Raw genomic sequence first — 15,734 nt, forward strand, 5'->3', positions numbered from 1 at the left:
TCCCAGCCCACCTCCCCGGATCCCCCCCCGGCCAAACCCATCGCCCCCCGGGGACTCCCGCAGTTGCAGCCGCGGAGCCGGGGGGGGGACACCCACCATTCCTTTTTTTTTTCCCCTTTATAAATACCGATTCCTCACCGTTTCCCCCCCACCCCCAAAGCATTTACTCCCGAGTAACGACGCCCACCAACAGCAAAACTCCTCCTCTTCCTCTCCTTTTTTTCTTCCCCTTCCCGCTTTACACACCTCGGGGAGGGGGGGGCTCTTTTCCCCGGTACAGCAGCCGCCGTGTGTGTGTGTGTCCCCGGTCCCCGCCTCCATCCGCAGCGGAGAACGGCCGGCAGAGCTGCCCCCGGTCCCCCCCGGTTCTCTCTCCCCCCCCCCGGTTCTCACCGGCTCGGCTCGGCTCCGCTCCCCGCCCGGCGCTGGGCGCAGGGGCCGGGCTGCTCCACCGCCGCCCCGGGGCGGAGCGGGGCGGAGCGGGGCGGCGGCTGCTGCCCACCCACCGCCCCCCGGGGTCCTGCCGGGCACGGGAGGGGCTGCAGCGCCGGCAGCTTCCCCCCCCACACACTACACCCCTTCCCGGGAAAGCCCCCTCCCAGGAAAGCCCCTTCCCGAGACACCCCCCCCCACCCGAGACCCCTCTGTCCCAGGGCACCCCCCTCCTGAGACCCCCCATCTTCCTGAGAACCCCCCCTCCTGGGACTCCCCCCCTCTGGAGACACCTTCTTCCCCAGCACCCCCCCCCAAGACCCTCCTTGCCAGGACCCCTCTGTCCCAGGACACCCCCTCCCGAGACCCCCATCTTCCCAAGACCCCCCCCCCCCCCTCCGGGGACACCCCCTTCCTGAGACCTCCCCTTCCCGAGACCCCCATCTTCCTGAGACCCCCTCCTCCTGGGAGTCCCCCCCTCCTGGGACTCCCACTCATGGGATCCCCCCACCAGGGACACCCCTTTCCCAAGACACCCCCTCCCAAGAACCTCCTTCCCAAGACCCCTCCATCCCAGGACACCCCCCTCCTGACATTCCCCCTCTTGGGACCCCCATCTTCCTGAGACACCCCCCCTCCTGGGACTCCCCCCTCCTCTGGAGACACCTTCTTCCCCAGCATCCCCCTCCCCACAAGACCCTCCTTGCCAGGACCCCTCTGTCCCAGGACACCCCTTTCCCGAGACAACCCCTCCCAAGACCCTCCTTCCCAAGACCCCTCCATCCCAGGACACCCCCATCTTCCCAAGACCCCCCTCCTGGGACTCCCCCCCTGTCCCAGGACCCCCTTCTGGGGACACCCCCTTCCCGAAACCCCCCTTGCCAAGACCCTCCATCCCAGGACCCCCTCTTCCCAGGACACCCCCCCACCCGAGACACCCCCTCTCCCAGGGACCCCCCCTTCCCAGGACCCCCCCCCCTTCACCAGGGAGCAAAGGAAAAGGGTTGGAAGTACGGCCCTGGGGACCCGGAGATTTACGGATGGGTGGGAGCGACTCCATACATCCAGCGGTGCTGGTTCCTCCTTGCATCCCGAAGGTCACCAATATTTTATTGCATTACCCGAAATAGAATGAAAGCGTTGAAAACGCTGCCTTGAATACAAAAGCTGAATTCCCATCATTTACGTCTGGTGGTTCCTTACCTCGGTGCCTTGACGGTGTGTGATGTTTCCCACCGGAGTCATTCCCTTTCCAGCAAATATTCCTACTACCCTCCGGCCAGGCCCTTTGCCTTAGTCCGTGACAGCCTTTTGCTGACAACCAGAATGGGATCAAACCCACCGAGATCTTAATTATCCCGTCCCCATGACCGCGATCCGACATCCTCCTTTTTTCCGAACGCCTCCTGCAAGTTGCTGGGAAAGGCTGAGCTGAAAATGAAACCCAGGAACGTCGCTGAGCATCTGGAGTCCTGCAGCAGAGGTGCTGCGTGCCTGCTCAGGAAAAAAATGCGCGAGCTCCTCGTGCTCCAGCAAGGACTGACTGCTCGGCTTCTCGCGGAGGAGCACAGCGGTTTGACGGAGAAATATTTGAAATTTCTTGCCCGAGTTGGGGGTTTTTTTTGCACCTGAGGAGCCGCACCAGCGTCACGCACGCCTGCGCTGAAGCACAGCTCTGTAAGAACAGTACGGACTCAATATTTTTACTTGGAAAACGGAGCGGAGGAGGCTGCGTCCTCACCTGGAAAGCAGAAAAGGGTCTCAAAGCACAGTACAAAGTGGAAAGCACTGATTACACGAGCAGGTATCACGGCCACGCAGAAGCCTTTGCATTCACACCTTTGCCTACAGCGATGATCGGAAATATCCCGGATTCAATCCCAGCCCTGGTCCCAGGGCCCTCGTTAGGCACAGGCACCTTTTGCTGCAGCCCCTGAGCAGCAGAAATCCCGTGGGCCGGCACGGCGAGGATTTGGGGAGGAGGTTTTTGGGGAGGACATTTTTGGGGACGAGGTTTTGGGGAGGAAGCTGCTTCCACCAGGTGTCCCCCGAGTGCGGTGCAGCCCAGCAGCGGTGGGTCCAGGCTTCTTCAGATACCTCACATACAGAAAAAGATCAAATCCCACCCAATCTTTATGCTAGCGCTTCCTTTAGGGGAAAATAAAAAATTAAAAAAATCAGAAAGGCTTGCTTTAACTGGAAACTTTCTTCTTTTCATTAGTTTCCACCTTAACAAAGAGAATTAGATAAAAGTACTCTAATTAAATAATGCCCTTTAGTTTTGCTTAATGAATACTAGGTAAATACAATGGCATAATTTGAGCTTCAATTAAAAAAACCCTAAACTCCTTATCTTCATCCATCTAGCATTAAATAGAATAAAAGCCCGTCTGGGGCTGAATTCTGGTCACTTTGATGTTTGGTTGTGGTCTCTGTTTATACTTTCAAAGTTTTAACGACTCATATTCATGTTCTACCTGCAAAGTTTCGAACTCCGCGGAGTCCAGGGTATTTTAGCACAACCACCGCTCCGCTCAAGCCTTGTCCTCCCAGGGAAGAGCTCAGAGCTCGGGGTCTGCAGCAAGAACCCCCCCTGGCCCACAGCTCAGAGCAAGAAAAAGCAAACGGTCTGCACAAAGCACGGTGGCAGCAGCTTCACACGGGGCTGTTCCAAAACATCGGGCTGTGTCCTACGGGAAGATAACATCCCCTAAAATCCATTTTACCGGCGGACGGGCGAGACACCCGTGGTACTGGGTGCTGCTTGTGGCCGGAGAGCCACGGAGGACACGCGCAGCGGCATCGCTACGAGAGAGTCAAAACCAACCTGCGCGACGGGGAGAGAGCCTCCGGAGAGGAGTTATCATCTAAAGCACCGCAATGCTTTTCATCTTCAAAGTACATTAAAACCACTACCTAATTAATTTTTACAACAGCCCTCTATGCTCAGATGCTTTAAACATAATCTCCGCTTATAGATACAAAAAGCCAAGGGTGATGTAATTTGTTCAAGGCTGAAAAGAGTCTGCGTCTGAGGCGGGGATGGGCACTGCTTATTGCAAGCAGCGGGCACCAGAAACCCGTCCAACTTCTACTTCTGAGCAAAAAACTTTAAAGACAAAGCAAGCAATTTCATCTCTTTAACAGGAATAAAGATCTAAGCAGCTACACCCAGGTAGCGCCACCAAATGCAACGAAGCTGAGCGAACGGTTGCACAAAGGTTTGGGAGGTACCGACAATCTGACTTTTTTTCACGGAAACATTTTTCTGCTTAGAATAGCGATGCTTCCACTTCTGCAGCTCCATCAGCATCAAAGCCACTAACAAACCAAGCCGGCACCTGGCAAAACAACCGAGCACAGGGAGCTGTAAACGTTTATACATTTATTTGAAAGTTTGGGATGTTTCTTCCCGCTGCTCAGGAGTCCAGTGTAAACCTGCTGTAGTTGTTGCTTAAACTAAATTACGTGAGCTTGACGACAAAAGGTAAAATAACAAAGCATTCAGGAAATGTAAGTCTGAGTTGAAACTCAAGAGCAGGGGGAATTAACGGGGGGGTGCTTGGAGATCAGCGGGGCGATGTGGCAGCCCCAGTCCAACAAACCCAGCGGTCAGTCTCTTCGGTTTGAGGTACCCAACGCCTACGGAGATGCTGCTGGTGCCAGGGTGGTCCTGGCTCCTCAGCTCCTCCTTAGCACGCTGTTTCTGCTCCGCGTATGTAAGTAATACGGATGGAATATAGAATTTAAAACTAAAAGAAAACTTGAACATCCAAACTCTGTATTTTGCCGGTGCTTCTGCTAGTAAGTCTCTAGTTTGTTTTCTGTACCCAAATGGCAGACAGCTCATGCTAAAGCAGCGGGGATTTTTTTCCAGCTCTCATCACTTTGGGCTGATGGACTCTCTGCATCACATCGGGAGCTCTGAAGCCACAGCAGCACATGCAGAATGGCACCTCTTCCACTGTCTTTTTAAAGGATCTCCTTACAGAAGTATTTCTTTGAAAAAGAAAGTTGGGCACAGGCACTCACCTAAGGGATTCAGTGAACAGGATATTATGGAAATACAGTTCAATGCGCTGCAGTTGTAATGCACTAATCCATCGTGTTTTGGAAAGGAAACATGACTAACTGAATTTCCTTTCTTTAAGTAGGTAGTGACTCAGCCTTTCAAAAGTTAAAAAAAAAAAAAGGATTAAAATCACAAAGGACCATTTCCAAATTGTTCGGTAGCAGCCCTGCTCATCTTGCTGGTGTAAAGGACTGTGCAAAACCTGCTACAGCTGGACGTGGAACAGAGCGAGAGGGAGATGGGGACAGCAGAGCAGGCTCTATTTCTTGCAATCAAATATGGGAGGTTCTGCCCATCCTTTCTTGTGCTGGGCTGAGAGTGGAGAACAAGTTCAGCATCGCGACAACAAATAAATGGCCAGAGCTGGAACATTATTCTCGAATTTCAGTTTGGTGCATGTGGCCCTTCTGTCCCCTACGGCTTTTATGTTGCAGCTGGAAAGAATGCGCCTGCTCTGATTGCTCTTCCCATTCAGCAGAGAGTTTGCAAAAAGCCCAGGAAGGCTGAAATGATTTTGTCCAGTGATGCAGAAGCTTCAGGTAAGCACCTGCTCTTTCACTGCTTCTCTTTTTACAAAAGCTTTGCTGAGCCCTTTGAGAACCAGAGGCCCAGCACAAATCGCCGAGATTCAAGCGCAGATAAAACCAGATCATTTTACATTTTCCTTTGGACTTACCACCTGCTTATTAACTGACCCGAGTCCCGCTCCCAGCCCATTTCTTGTCCCCGTTTCGATCCATTTTTCTCACGGCTCGGGCGCTGGCTGTCCCTCTGCTCCGCTGCAGATGCTTTCCTGACCTCGGGAGACCGAGCGACCACAACCTAAGGGCTACTTACGCCGGGAGCCCTTGGCACGCTCCTCCTTCTGCATTCTACGAGTACCTTCGCCTTCCAGAAAGCGGAAATAAAAAAAGAAACGGCATTTATGCTGTAAACCATAGCTGTTCTCGGCACGCCGTCAGAGGACACAGATATTCTCACCCGACGCAGGGCTCCTCCTGCATCCAAAAAGGTCGCGATTCTATCGAAGCCGAGCGCCGGCACCAGGTTTTCTGCCTCGTGCCAGCAGCCTGCCTTCTCGCTGCCGAGGGTCTGCATTGAAGAACGGCTCTTTTCTTTCTTCGAGGGATCGTTATTAGAGACCGCGCTGGGCAGAACCAAATTACAGGTGAAAAACCGAGCTCCCCGTTGTGTTCCCACTTCTATTCGGAGACAGCGTTTCCCGAGTGCCCAGCACTTCAGCAAGGCACAGGCGGGGAGAACAAAACCACAGTAATCTCCTTGTGCCTTTTTTCATTACGGTGAGTTTTGTTCGGCTGCGAGGCAGCAAGCGGCACGGTCCCTCATTAGGAGCATCAGGGGTGCCCGGCAGAGCGGGGACCGCGCGGGGACCGCTGGCTGCTTCCCTGCTCTGGTTTCATCCAGATTGAAACAAAATAAAGTTGTTAAAAAAGCAGGTTGTCCAGAATTTTTTTTTAGGTTTAATGAATCAGGTGAGTTGCCATCAACGGTTAAACTTATTCTCAGAAATCAGGTAGCCTTCTCTGTAAGCAATTATTCCACCCTCCAGAACAGAGGCGATGGCTTATAAGAAGACAGAACAGGCTTTAAAGAGGAGATATACTCCATATTTACTGGAAACGATGTGTTTGCATCAATAAACCTGTTTATAAGCACCAGGGATGATGCATTTGCATCACCTAACGCTAGAGCCCGGACCCTCTGCCAGGGAAGCCCTTCGACAGCAATTCAGAGCACCTAATTTAGAGACCTGCCTCTTTCTGCGAGCTAGAAGGAGACTAAAATAAACTGTGCAAAACCCAACTTCCTTCAGCATTTACTGCTCAGAGGCTGCAGCTGCACCCAGCTGAGAAGGGTGCTCTGCCACTGCCAAAGCCACGAGCTCTTTGCCACCAAAAACTTCCCCAATATTCAGAAGCAGGGCACGATTATCAAGTACAGGCCAATACCAATAGCAATTTATAGCTGCGTATCAAGAAAAAGGGTTAAAACCCTGTCGAGAACGGCAGCATTTTGCACCTCTATAAACGGTTACGCAAAATGCAAGTTCTTAGGAGTGAGATTTGCTCATAGCATGCAAGACACAAATTTTACTCTCTGCCCTTATCCACCTTCTATAACAACATTCAAACTGGGTCAAAATAAAATTTCATAAAAGAAATTGCAATCTTGGCCTAAGACTTGGCACAGAGAGTTTCAGCCGAGTATTGACTTTTATGGGAAGTTAGAAACCTCTGGAAAAAACAAGTTTTCTAACTGAAGCATCAACAGACTCTGAACAACAGCAGTGCCAGGGGTACAAGAATAATATATATATATATATATAGTACTCAATGCATATAGAATACTGTAATCACAGCCATGTTGGTATAAACTTATATTCATTCTGGTCATGAATGATACCCTACGTTTGTAGAAAAAAGAACCAAAATGCCTATTTTAAGTCAGCACAGTTCAAAGGGGGCAAACGTGCCCCATTGCTGATGGGGTTGTGGCAGAAACCAGGTATTTTTCATCAGCACTGCCGTCATGCGTGGCAGCAGCCCCCGATCCAGCGGCTGTCAAACACTTGCCCACCACCAGCCGTGTTCCCTTCCCAGTGAATTTTGCCGTACGGATTATGAAATATAATTTCCCGCTTTAAAAAAACACCGCACTGGCTGACTCTGTATTACAGCATACTCTAGATATACCTGTCATTTAAAGAAAAATTATGCTTCCTGTTGCCGGCCCAATAAAAATATCCCGTCAGACAGAGGCTGCTACCTGCCCTTATTTAGCACTGCTTTTCTCAGAATCTCACTTTTGGAGCTGCTCAACCTCATTTAACCGTGCTTGAGAACATTTTTGCAGTGGATTCCTCCTCCTCCTTCCTCTCCCTGGCTGCCAGTAAGGCGTCAGCTTCTAGCCCTGAATATTTGGGCTTCTTCTTGCCTTGCACGCTCCGTACCGGGAATTTCCAGGTGGTCTCCTACCTGGGACACCGGGTAGCATTGCATCCATACCCAAAAAATCATCGGGCACCTACATCTGAGGCAGGGCTTTTGCCAACAGAGCCGCCGTGCAGAGGCGAACCCCCTTGCAAAAAGGGCTCGCGGTTGCCTTCGCCTTCAGTATCCAAGCCCCCCGCTGCTGACGTTTACGGCAAGCCATCCAAATTTCTATCACGTTAAACAGGAGCGCAAAAGCCTACCACTAACGAACTCGTCAGATATATTCACAACCCCCCCCCCCATCCAGTAATTAACTCCAGATCACGTTACCCTGGGAGCTACATAAATAGAATAAAGGTTTAATAAACCACCTCGACAAAAACACTCACGTGGTGGTGGTTGCACGCACCGAGTGATAAAGACCATCCCTACCCCGCAGAGCTTACAGGCAGCTCTAGTCTGGCAGCGAAGGAAGCCCTCGGACCCCCCCGATGATGCTCGGACCCCCCCACGATGCTCAGCCCCCCCGTGGGACCCTGTTCCCTGGGCAGGAGCATGTGGAGGCATGGGTCTGCATCCAGGGGGAATCCAGAACAATGACCCATCTACAGTTGAACCCTTAATTGTGTTATCGAATGAACCTGTGACTCGTTTTGCTGAAAAAAAAATAAAAATTGGCGGAACAAGGGAGTCGGGGGAAAAACAGTGAGAAACAAAGTCCAAAGTACAGAGCAGTGCCACAACGTGAAAAAAAAAAAAACCCAAACTAAATGCCTATGTAAGCCAGGGAGCGAGAGAAACGAGGCAGATGACTCAGAGGGACTGCCATCCGCCGGGCCAAAGGTTGTGCCTACACCTACACCCAGCCAAGAACAGCCCCAGCAGCGTCACCGAGCGACGCCGCGGGGCTGGGGACGTACGCCGTGCGGGAACGACCCGGAGCCAGCGCTGCAAACCCAGCAAAGCACAAAAGGTCTGGGGCTGAAGGCTGAACTAAGTGCTCACAAGATGCCTGAAGGATGCATTTGGGTCCATTACTTCACCAAAGTAAACAGAGAACCTATTATATACCTATATATATATATGCACGGAGTACAGATAGGAGGAAATGCAAACAGTAAAAAAACCCCAGCAATATTTGCAGCGTTAAAACCCCCACCAGCAGCCAAGGAAAAAGCGGCCACGACATTTAGCTCTGCCTCTACCATGCCAACCCTAACACGTGTGACAGAGGAACAGGACCGCCAATGGGGGCTTTCTGCATGCAGGGCATGTCTCGAGCATGGACGCCTCTGTACAGCAACACAGCAAAAAGGTGACCACGTAAAACATACCTGGTAAAATTTCAGGCTTTTTTTACAAGAGACAAAAACATCACCAAGAGCACGACTGCAAGTCTCAGAAGGAGGGACATGCAATGTAAGACACGCCGTATAAAAACGCCTTTTCCCCCAGCCCCCAAGTAAATGATTTCCAGAGGTATGAGGCTGCTTTAGTTCATCTGTGTGTTAACCTCACATTTTTTTTAAATATTAAAAAAATCCTATCTGGCTCTTAGATGTCATGGCTCTCCACATCCATCTCTGCCCCTCTTCTTTAGGTTAACAGACTCTAGCATCGCCCCTCCTGGAAGAGAGTGCTCAACCCATTATTATTATTATCTAGCCAGATTTATGGCTCTAAGACCTTACTATTACTTAGGTTACTAAGTTGAAAGTAGTTTTTATTTATTGGCCTCTGCTGCTTTTATGAGCTGCATGTACTTCTTGGGTCATTTTATCCTCTCTGAATTCCCCAGCTATCTGGCTGAAGCCACAAAGAGAGACTTTCCCGACTCTGTGTGCACCAGGGCAGCACGGTTTGTTTAACTTTTGCCAACTGCAGTGTCCTCCTGGGCTTTTCATCCACCTTCTCAAGATCCAAGGTGGGAAAACGTGCAACAAGCCAACGGCTGCAAGAGAAGAGTCTTGAGGAGAAGGAGATGGAGGAAATTCATAGAAAAGTTAAGACGTAGCTGCACTCTCGGGAACCGTGTTTGGCTTTCAAAATGCTCGCAGCCTGCAATTCCCTTTAAACCGGGGAACAAAGGAATGCAGGATATCGCTCGGCACCATTCAGGCCGGTGAAGAGCAGATGGTCTCTGCTCCCATAAGCGGCTCACGCTGTGGCCGGCTCATTGTTTCTCACCTTCCCTCTCGTCAAGCTGTATTCTCCTCCCCAGCATCTGCACCTGCTGTTTGCTTTGGCTTTTCTTCAAGCTCCTTCCCCAGACATCCTCTCGGGGGTATCCCTTTTTTCCAGCTGGTCCCTCTTGTCTTGGAGAACTTCCTACCGTTTCTTCATCTTCTGTAGCAAAGAGCCCTGCCTTGCCTGCCTGCCCCGTAGCAGGCAGAGCCTTTAGTGTGCTTATTCCTACTATTTTTTTTATTTTCTACCGGCACGGTGGTGTGAGCGTGCTGTATCCCAGAAGCATCAGGGAAATGGCTGGCATTCACCTGTCTGCACGCAATCAGCTCCACTTCTCTATGGGGGCTGACCACTACCTCAGCTAAAAAATTACGGGAAATTTCACAGGATACTGCCCAGGGGATAGGATCACGCTTGGAAATATCGTTGTCTTGCCTGTTGTCTCTAAAAGCCGTTACGCTCTCTCACAGGACAGACCATGCCAAACCCTCACTACCCTTGCCCCCCAGTATCCTTCCTTCTCCCCAGCTCCCATTCCCATGAAGGGAGGCGATGGCTGGAAGCAGCAGAATCCAACAAAAACATGAACCGGAACCGAGGGAAACCGAAATAGCCACTGGGTCCTTCTGCAGAGGTCCTGCTGGAGCCCGTCCCACCTCCGGCTCCATGGAAGTTGGCTCACCAAGCTCCTCTGCTCCGTTTCTTCATTTGCAAAGCGTATATTGTTTTTGGAAGATCCCACTTCCCAGGCACCGTGACTTCTGTCCGTCCCTGCACAGGGTTGTCATCCAAAATACACAACAGCTTCAGAGCAATAGCTACGGCACCTTCACGCCGTGTGACACGCTGGGAAAACCGTGATTTGAGCCCAAAAACCTGGTCTTAGCATTCAAGGATGTACAAGGAGGTACCAGAGGTGTTTTGGACACCAGTTGTGCTTCTGTTTCACACCATCTATGCTTATAACAGTTATAAACCACACATGACCAGCATCTGAATTTTCCAAACAATTCTTAGCGAAGGGATATAAACCAGGGGAAAACATAGCCCTCCCCACCAAGATGTAAGAAATGGAAATATATAACAGAACTCTCACAATGGCCTTGCAGGAGTGAAGCAGGACGACTTTGAGAAGCTGCACCCCTCGAGCTCGCTGTTGTTTGTGGACAGAACCGTGGGATTAATTTTTGGCCTGTCGGTGATCCACAAGCGATCGTTCGCGCAAACACTGAAACCGAAGCCTCTAATTGTATTTTTACTGGACAAACCCACCACATGACATGGCTTGCCTTCCAAGCGACCCGATCAAAGCGAATGCTGGAAACGAAGTCGTGCCTAAAACAAATACATATTTCAGCACAAATCTCGTGTTTACAAACGCGGGGAGATTTTTCAGTAGTGCCCTGAAACTGCAGCATGTTTGTCCAATTTCTCTGCAGCAAATTCGTTTCTTAGCAATGAAGGAGCAAGCTGGAAGGAGGAGTAAACAAACCATATCATGTATAAAATTCAAACGACTACACACAGAGGGTAAGTTCTAGAGAAAAAGTTATGGCCAGACCCAGACGTAGAAATCAGATCTCTTTGTTCAGCCCTACGGATTCCGCCTAGGAGAAACTCCCATCCTGCTGAGCTGCTCTCTCCCCAGGCACTTTGCAATACCGCTGTATTTCACGGCCACTCGTAACTAGAGAATTCAGCTACTAAAAAGTCATTGCGCAGGGATGCACACGGCACGGCACTACTTATTGACACAAGATGATTAAAGTAACGTTCCTAGAGAATTCAATTGCATGCATTGGGAGAGACAGGCTCATGTAAGGCACCTTGCTGGATCCGAAGCGATTTTTCTGCTCTGCTTCAGCATCTGCTCTCACAAACTAATTGCTGCCCAGCAAATCAAAGCGTTTCACTGTAAACCAAACCAGCAACTCAAGTTGCGTTTAAAAAACTACTTAATAAGCCCTCAGAAGACAAACGGCCTTTTCCGCAGCTTGGAAGCGCTGCTGACCACGGGAGGAGACAATTCGAACAGCAGAGACGGGGACCTGGAGGAGGGTGAATCCCACCTAGGGCGAAGGAGATCAGGTCACGTTGTCTGCAGAATTGAGACTTTAAAAATAAAAAGATCTGCCGAAGGGAAACTAAACGCCGAGCGCGAAGGCTGGGCATTGTGCTGGATCAATCGTGAGCGATAAAAAGTGTTTTGGTACCACTTGACCGAAAGCTGACGGTAACTTCTTCCCGGCACCGTGACGCACCGTCCGTGGAAGCCCAGTCGTCTTTCCGTGGGGTCACCCACCGCCACCCCCACTCGGCTCTGGCGCAGGGCAGGACACCCCGCAGGGGCTGGGGAAGGCTCCAGCCCCTCACCCCAAACCCGGGGCAGCTCCCACCTCCCCATCCGCCTGCCGAAACTCGTCCGCCGGGCGGCACGTGACGGACGGACAAACCTCCCCAGGTCCCAAGCTCAAGCCTAAACCCATTAAAGCCGGGAGAAAATTTCCCTCGGCGTTAGCAGGGTGCTGTAGAAGGGTGCCCTAATTCTAGGGAAGGCAGCGCTGCAGCGGGATCCCAGACCCCTGCATGCCTTCGCAGAGGGGGAAATAGGGAAAACATCAAAAAAAACCAATTTAAACTGACATTGCGCTGTTTGCTGGCTGCCAGCAGGTTTTGCTGGGCTGTCCCAGCTCCTGCATGTGATGGGGACATCCCAGAGCACCTGATGGCACTTGGGACACAGCAAGGGACATGGCTAGCACTCTGGGAAACTGCGGAGAACAAGGACCCCATCCTCTCTAGGAAAAAACACCCTAAACCAACCAGGCTCTTGTTCTCACCCGATGGACGTTCTTCCGACGGTCATCGAAAAACTTGATGGAAAAACCAAAGGAGCAGCCGTCGTTTTGCACCTGCGCGCAAGTTAGAGCAACAAAAGGTTGTCAGAAACATTAAAAGCAAATTAAAAGCCATGGTCTTACTGCGCATCCTTATCGAGACGAGGCCTCCGGACTGCGGGCTGCCCGCGCCGCTGGTAATTTAGCTTATAGCTACTGAATTTTAACGCTGCCATTTGTAATGTGTTAGTTAAGGGTTTGTCAGCGTTTCCATCGTAAACCTTTCATTTTGGGGATTTATTGCTTGGCTATAAGGATTCGCTCTTAGCTGCAAGTTTGGCAGGAAGGACCACGTACAGCAGCGTATTTCCCTCGCCCCAATCACTCCGAACATAAGGAAAGTTACACCAACGGATCCCTAATTGAGGGTTACAGCCTCCCTCAGACTTCAGCCCTCGCAGCTAAAAATGGCAAAATCCCGAGGAACGCCAGCCTAGCGCAGCTCAGCCGCACGGGGCCAGCTGGGAAACAGAGCGGTGCAAGGGCACAGTATAAAAAAAATCAGCTCCAATACAGAATACAAAATCCAGCCCCAGGGAAAAGGGCACGGGAAGCAGCAGCGCTTCTTACGATCCCAGACATGTTCTCCATGCAACCTTTTCCCCGGCTTTTATACCTTGGTCATCAGTATTTCACTGGGGTGTAAACCAACATCCTTGGCATTAATTTAGCTGTAAATGTTTTTAAAGCGCACAGTTCTTAGCGCTTAGGGTTTTTTTTTTTATTATTATTCTAGTGTTCCTATAATGAAACATATGAAGCATTGCTTTAGGAAGGCCTATCTTTTCTTTTTCTTAGGAGCTTTCCCCAAAGCGGGGTTCCTCCGTACAGAAGGGGGTCCCCATCTTCTACCACACCCCGGCGTACAGCTGCGTTTCTGATGCAGGCAGCATCCTCATCCTCAGGCGGATGCCATCGCATCGGCTCTTCCCGTGGGAAACCTCCGTGAGCCTGCAGGGGCCGAGCTGACCACCTTGGAAAACATTCTTGTTTCAGACTTGGGATGAGCTCACTTCAACCGATCTGCCTGCGAGGGTAAAAGAAAAAAAAAAAAAAATTAAGAAATTGCTAATGTTATACAAGGCGACTAAGAGCCGTGGTTAAGCCAGGGCACCGCCGCGCTGCGCAGAACGTACACCGCCCTCGGCATCCCACGAGCACAAAAGCCAGAGGTTCCTCTCCAACGGATCCTTAATATCTAAACCCAACGGAGACACAACGGAGCGTGTCTTTTTTTTTTCCCCCCTCTTTCCGCCATGTTCTTCCACCCCGCTCGCCCTCGTTTTCACCGTGGTGCATCGGAACCCCGCGGCGGGCTCTCCCGCTGTTGGGTGACGGGTGGCGGAGGCTCTGCGCGCACCCACGGGTCACCCGTGGGCGCGGGTGGGACGACGGGACTGACCGCGCCGAGACCCCCCGTGGGCTCCCGCTCTGCCCCGGGGTGCGACCACCCCGCCACGTCCGCTTCCAGCTGCAGCCTGAGAGCCGGAGCCGTTCCCCGGTCCCCAGGGAGCCTCAGGATCCCCCCTGGGGAAGCGTCTGTGCCCCCCCCCCCCGGCACCCGGTCAGGGAAGGAGAACAGCCGGCAGCCACCGCGTCCGCCTCCCGCACCGCGCCGGGACCACCCAGGAGCTGCGCAGCAGCAGGCAGGGGTGCAGGCAGGGGCGCAGGCAGAGGCACAGGCAAGGGTGCAAGCAGAAGTGCAGGCAGGGGCGGGTGCAGGCAGGGAGGGGTGCAGGCTTGCAGGGCTACAGGCAGGGGTGCAGGCATGCAGGGGTGCAGGCAGAGGTGCAGGCAGGAAGGCAGGCCAGGGGCGCAGGCAGGCAGGGGTGCAGGCAGGGGCACAGGCGGGCAGAGGTGCAGGCAAGGGTGCAGGCAGGCAGGGGCACAGGCTTGCAGGGGTGCAGCCAGGGGTGCAGGCAGGCAGGGGCGCAGGCAGGGGCACAGACAAGGGTGCAGGGAGGAAGGGGTGCAGGCAGGGGTGCAGGCAGGGGCGCAGGCAGGGGTGCAGGCAGGCAGGGGCACAGGCTTGCAGGGGTGCAGCCAGGGGTGCAGGCAGGGGCACAGACAAGGGTGCAGGCAGGAAGGGGTGCAGGCAGGGGTGCAGGCAGGCAAGGGCACAGGCAGGGGCACAGACAAGGGTGCAGGCAGGAAGGGGTGCAGGCAGGGGCACAGGCAGGGGTGCAGGCAGGCAGGGGCACAGGCTTGCAGGGGTGCAGCCAGGGGTGCAGGCAGGCAGGGGCACAGACAAGGGTGCAGGCAGGGAGGGGTGCAGGCAAGGGTGCAGGCAGGCAAGGGTGCAGGCAGGCAAGGACCTTGCCCCTCAGATCCCCAGCACTTTGGGGTAAAAAAAACCCCAAAACAACAAACCAACCCCAAACCCCCAGGCGAGCTACCACCACCACCCCCGGACCCCGCGCACCTCCGCGCATCCGCAAGCGCGCACCCCGCCGGCAAAAACAAACAAAACCGCCGGCAAAAAAACCCCCAAAAACCCCCAACCACCCCCTCCCCGGCGGCCCAGGCGCGCCCTCCGCGCGCGGCGCCCCGCCCTCCCCGGGGGCCCCTCCCTTCCTTTTTCCCGCGCAGCCTCCGCGGGCGCGCAAGCCTCCCGCCCCGCCCCTCCCCGCCCTCGCAAGGCAAAAAAAAAAAAAAAAAAAAAAAAAAAAAGGGCCAAAAAAAAAAAAAAAAAGCGGCGGGACTCCGGACTACAGCACCCAGGCGGCCGCGCGGGCGGGCGTCGGGAACGCGCCTGCGTAACGCAACCCCCCCCCCCCCCCCCCCAGCAGCTCCCAAGTTTGGAGCTTTTAGCTGCCAGCCCTGGCCCATCATGTAGGTGCAGCAGAGCCTTCCCTCGCATTGCAAGGAGGGGGGGAGCGAGCAACCCCCCCCCCCTCTGCAAGCTGCCCTGCAAAGTGTGCAATTGCACGGCAACCCCCCCCTTCTTCTCCTTCCCCCCCCCCCCTCGCTGCAAGGAGAGCTGCTGCAGCAAGTCAGGAAAACTCCAGTTGCATGAAGATTGAGCGCTTGCAGTTTGCATCTTTGTTGCAAAACTCGCTCCAGACGAGAGGCAAGGCAAAGTCTTTTGTGCTTCCCCTCCCCCCAGCAAAGCAAAGGGGAAAATGTCTCAGGCGAGAGGTAAGGCTCCTACTTCGGTTCGTTGCAAATATGCAAAAAAAAAAAAAAAAAAAA

The 15,734-nt window shown here is 53.0% G+C and overlaps 2 protein-coding genes and 1 long non-coding RNA gene across 4 annotated transcripts in view; 1 reads left to right on the forward strand and 2 right to left on the reverse strand.

The window, feature by feature from the left end:
* Window positions 1-446, reverse strand: part of ABCA5 (ATP binding cassette subfamily A member 5) — a 33,844-nt gene extending 33,398 nt beyond the window's left edge. The window contains exon 1 of the mRNA XM_069799365.1: window positions 394-446. The gene's annotated coding sequence lies outside the window, so the exon portion shown is untranslated. The remainder of the gene's footprint in view (window positions 1-393) is intronic.
* Window positions 447-1,423: 977 nt separating this feature from the next.
* LOC138688216 (uncharacterized) lies at window positions 1,424-14,061 on the reverse strand. 2 transcript variants are annotated; one of them, XR_011327293.1, is made up of 3 exons: window positions 13,410-14,061; window positions 12,469-12,557; window positions 1,424-1,926 (listed from the first exon to the last, which is right to left on the reverse strand). It is a non-coding gene; the product is annotated as an uncharacterized lncRNA (long non-coding RNA). The 2 variants fall into 2 exon arrangements; XR_011327292.1 differs by having other exon boundaries at window positions 1,424-2,580.
* Window positions 14,062-15,503: 1,442 nt separating this feature from the next.
* The window catches only part of MAP2K6 (mitogen-activated protein kinase kinase 6), a 53,954-nt gene continuing 53,723 nt past the window's right edge, over window positions 15,504-15,734 (forward strand). Inside the window, exon 1 of the mRNA XM_069799367.1 lies at window positions 15,504-15,680. Within this exon, the coding sequence (XP_069655468.1) occupies window positions 15,665-15,680 (16 nt within the window). The 5' untranslated portion in view covers window positions 15,504-15,664. The remainder of the gene's footprint in view (window positions 15,681-15,734) is intronic.

Source organism: Haliaeetus albicilla, chromosome 12 (genome assembly GCF_947461875.1).
Source record: "Haliaeetus albicilla chromosome 12, bHalAlb1.1, whole genome shotgun sequence".
Lineage (NCBI taxonomy): Eukaryota > Metazoa > Chordata > Aves > Accipitriformes > Accipitridae > Haliaeetus > Haliaeetus albicilla.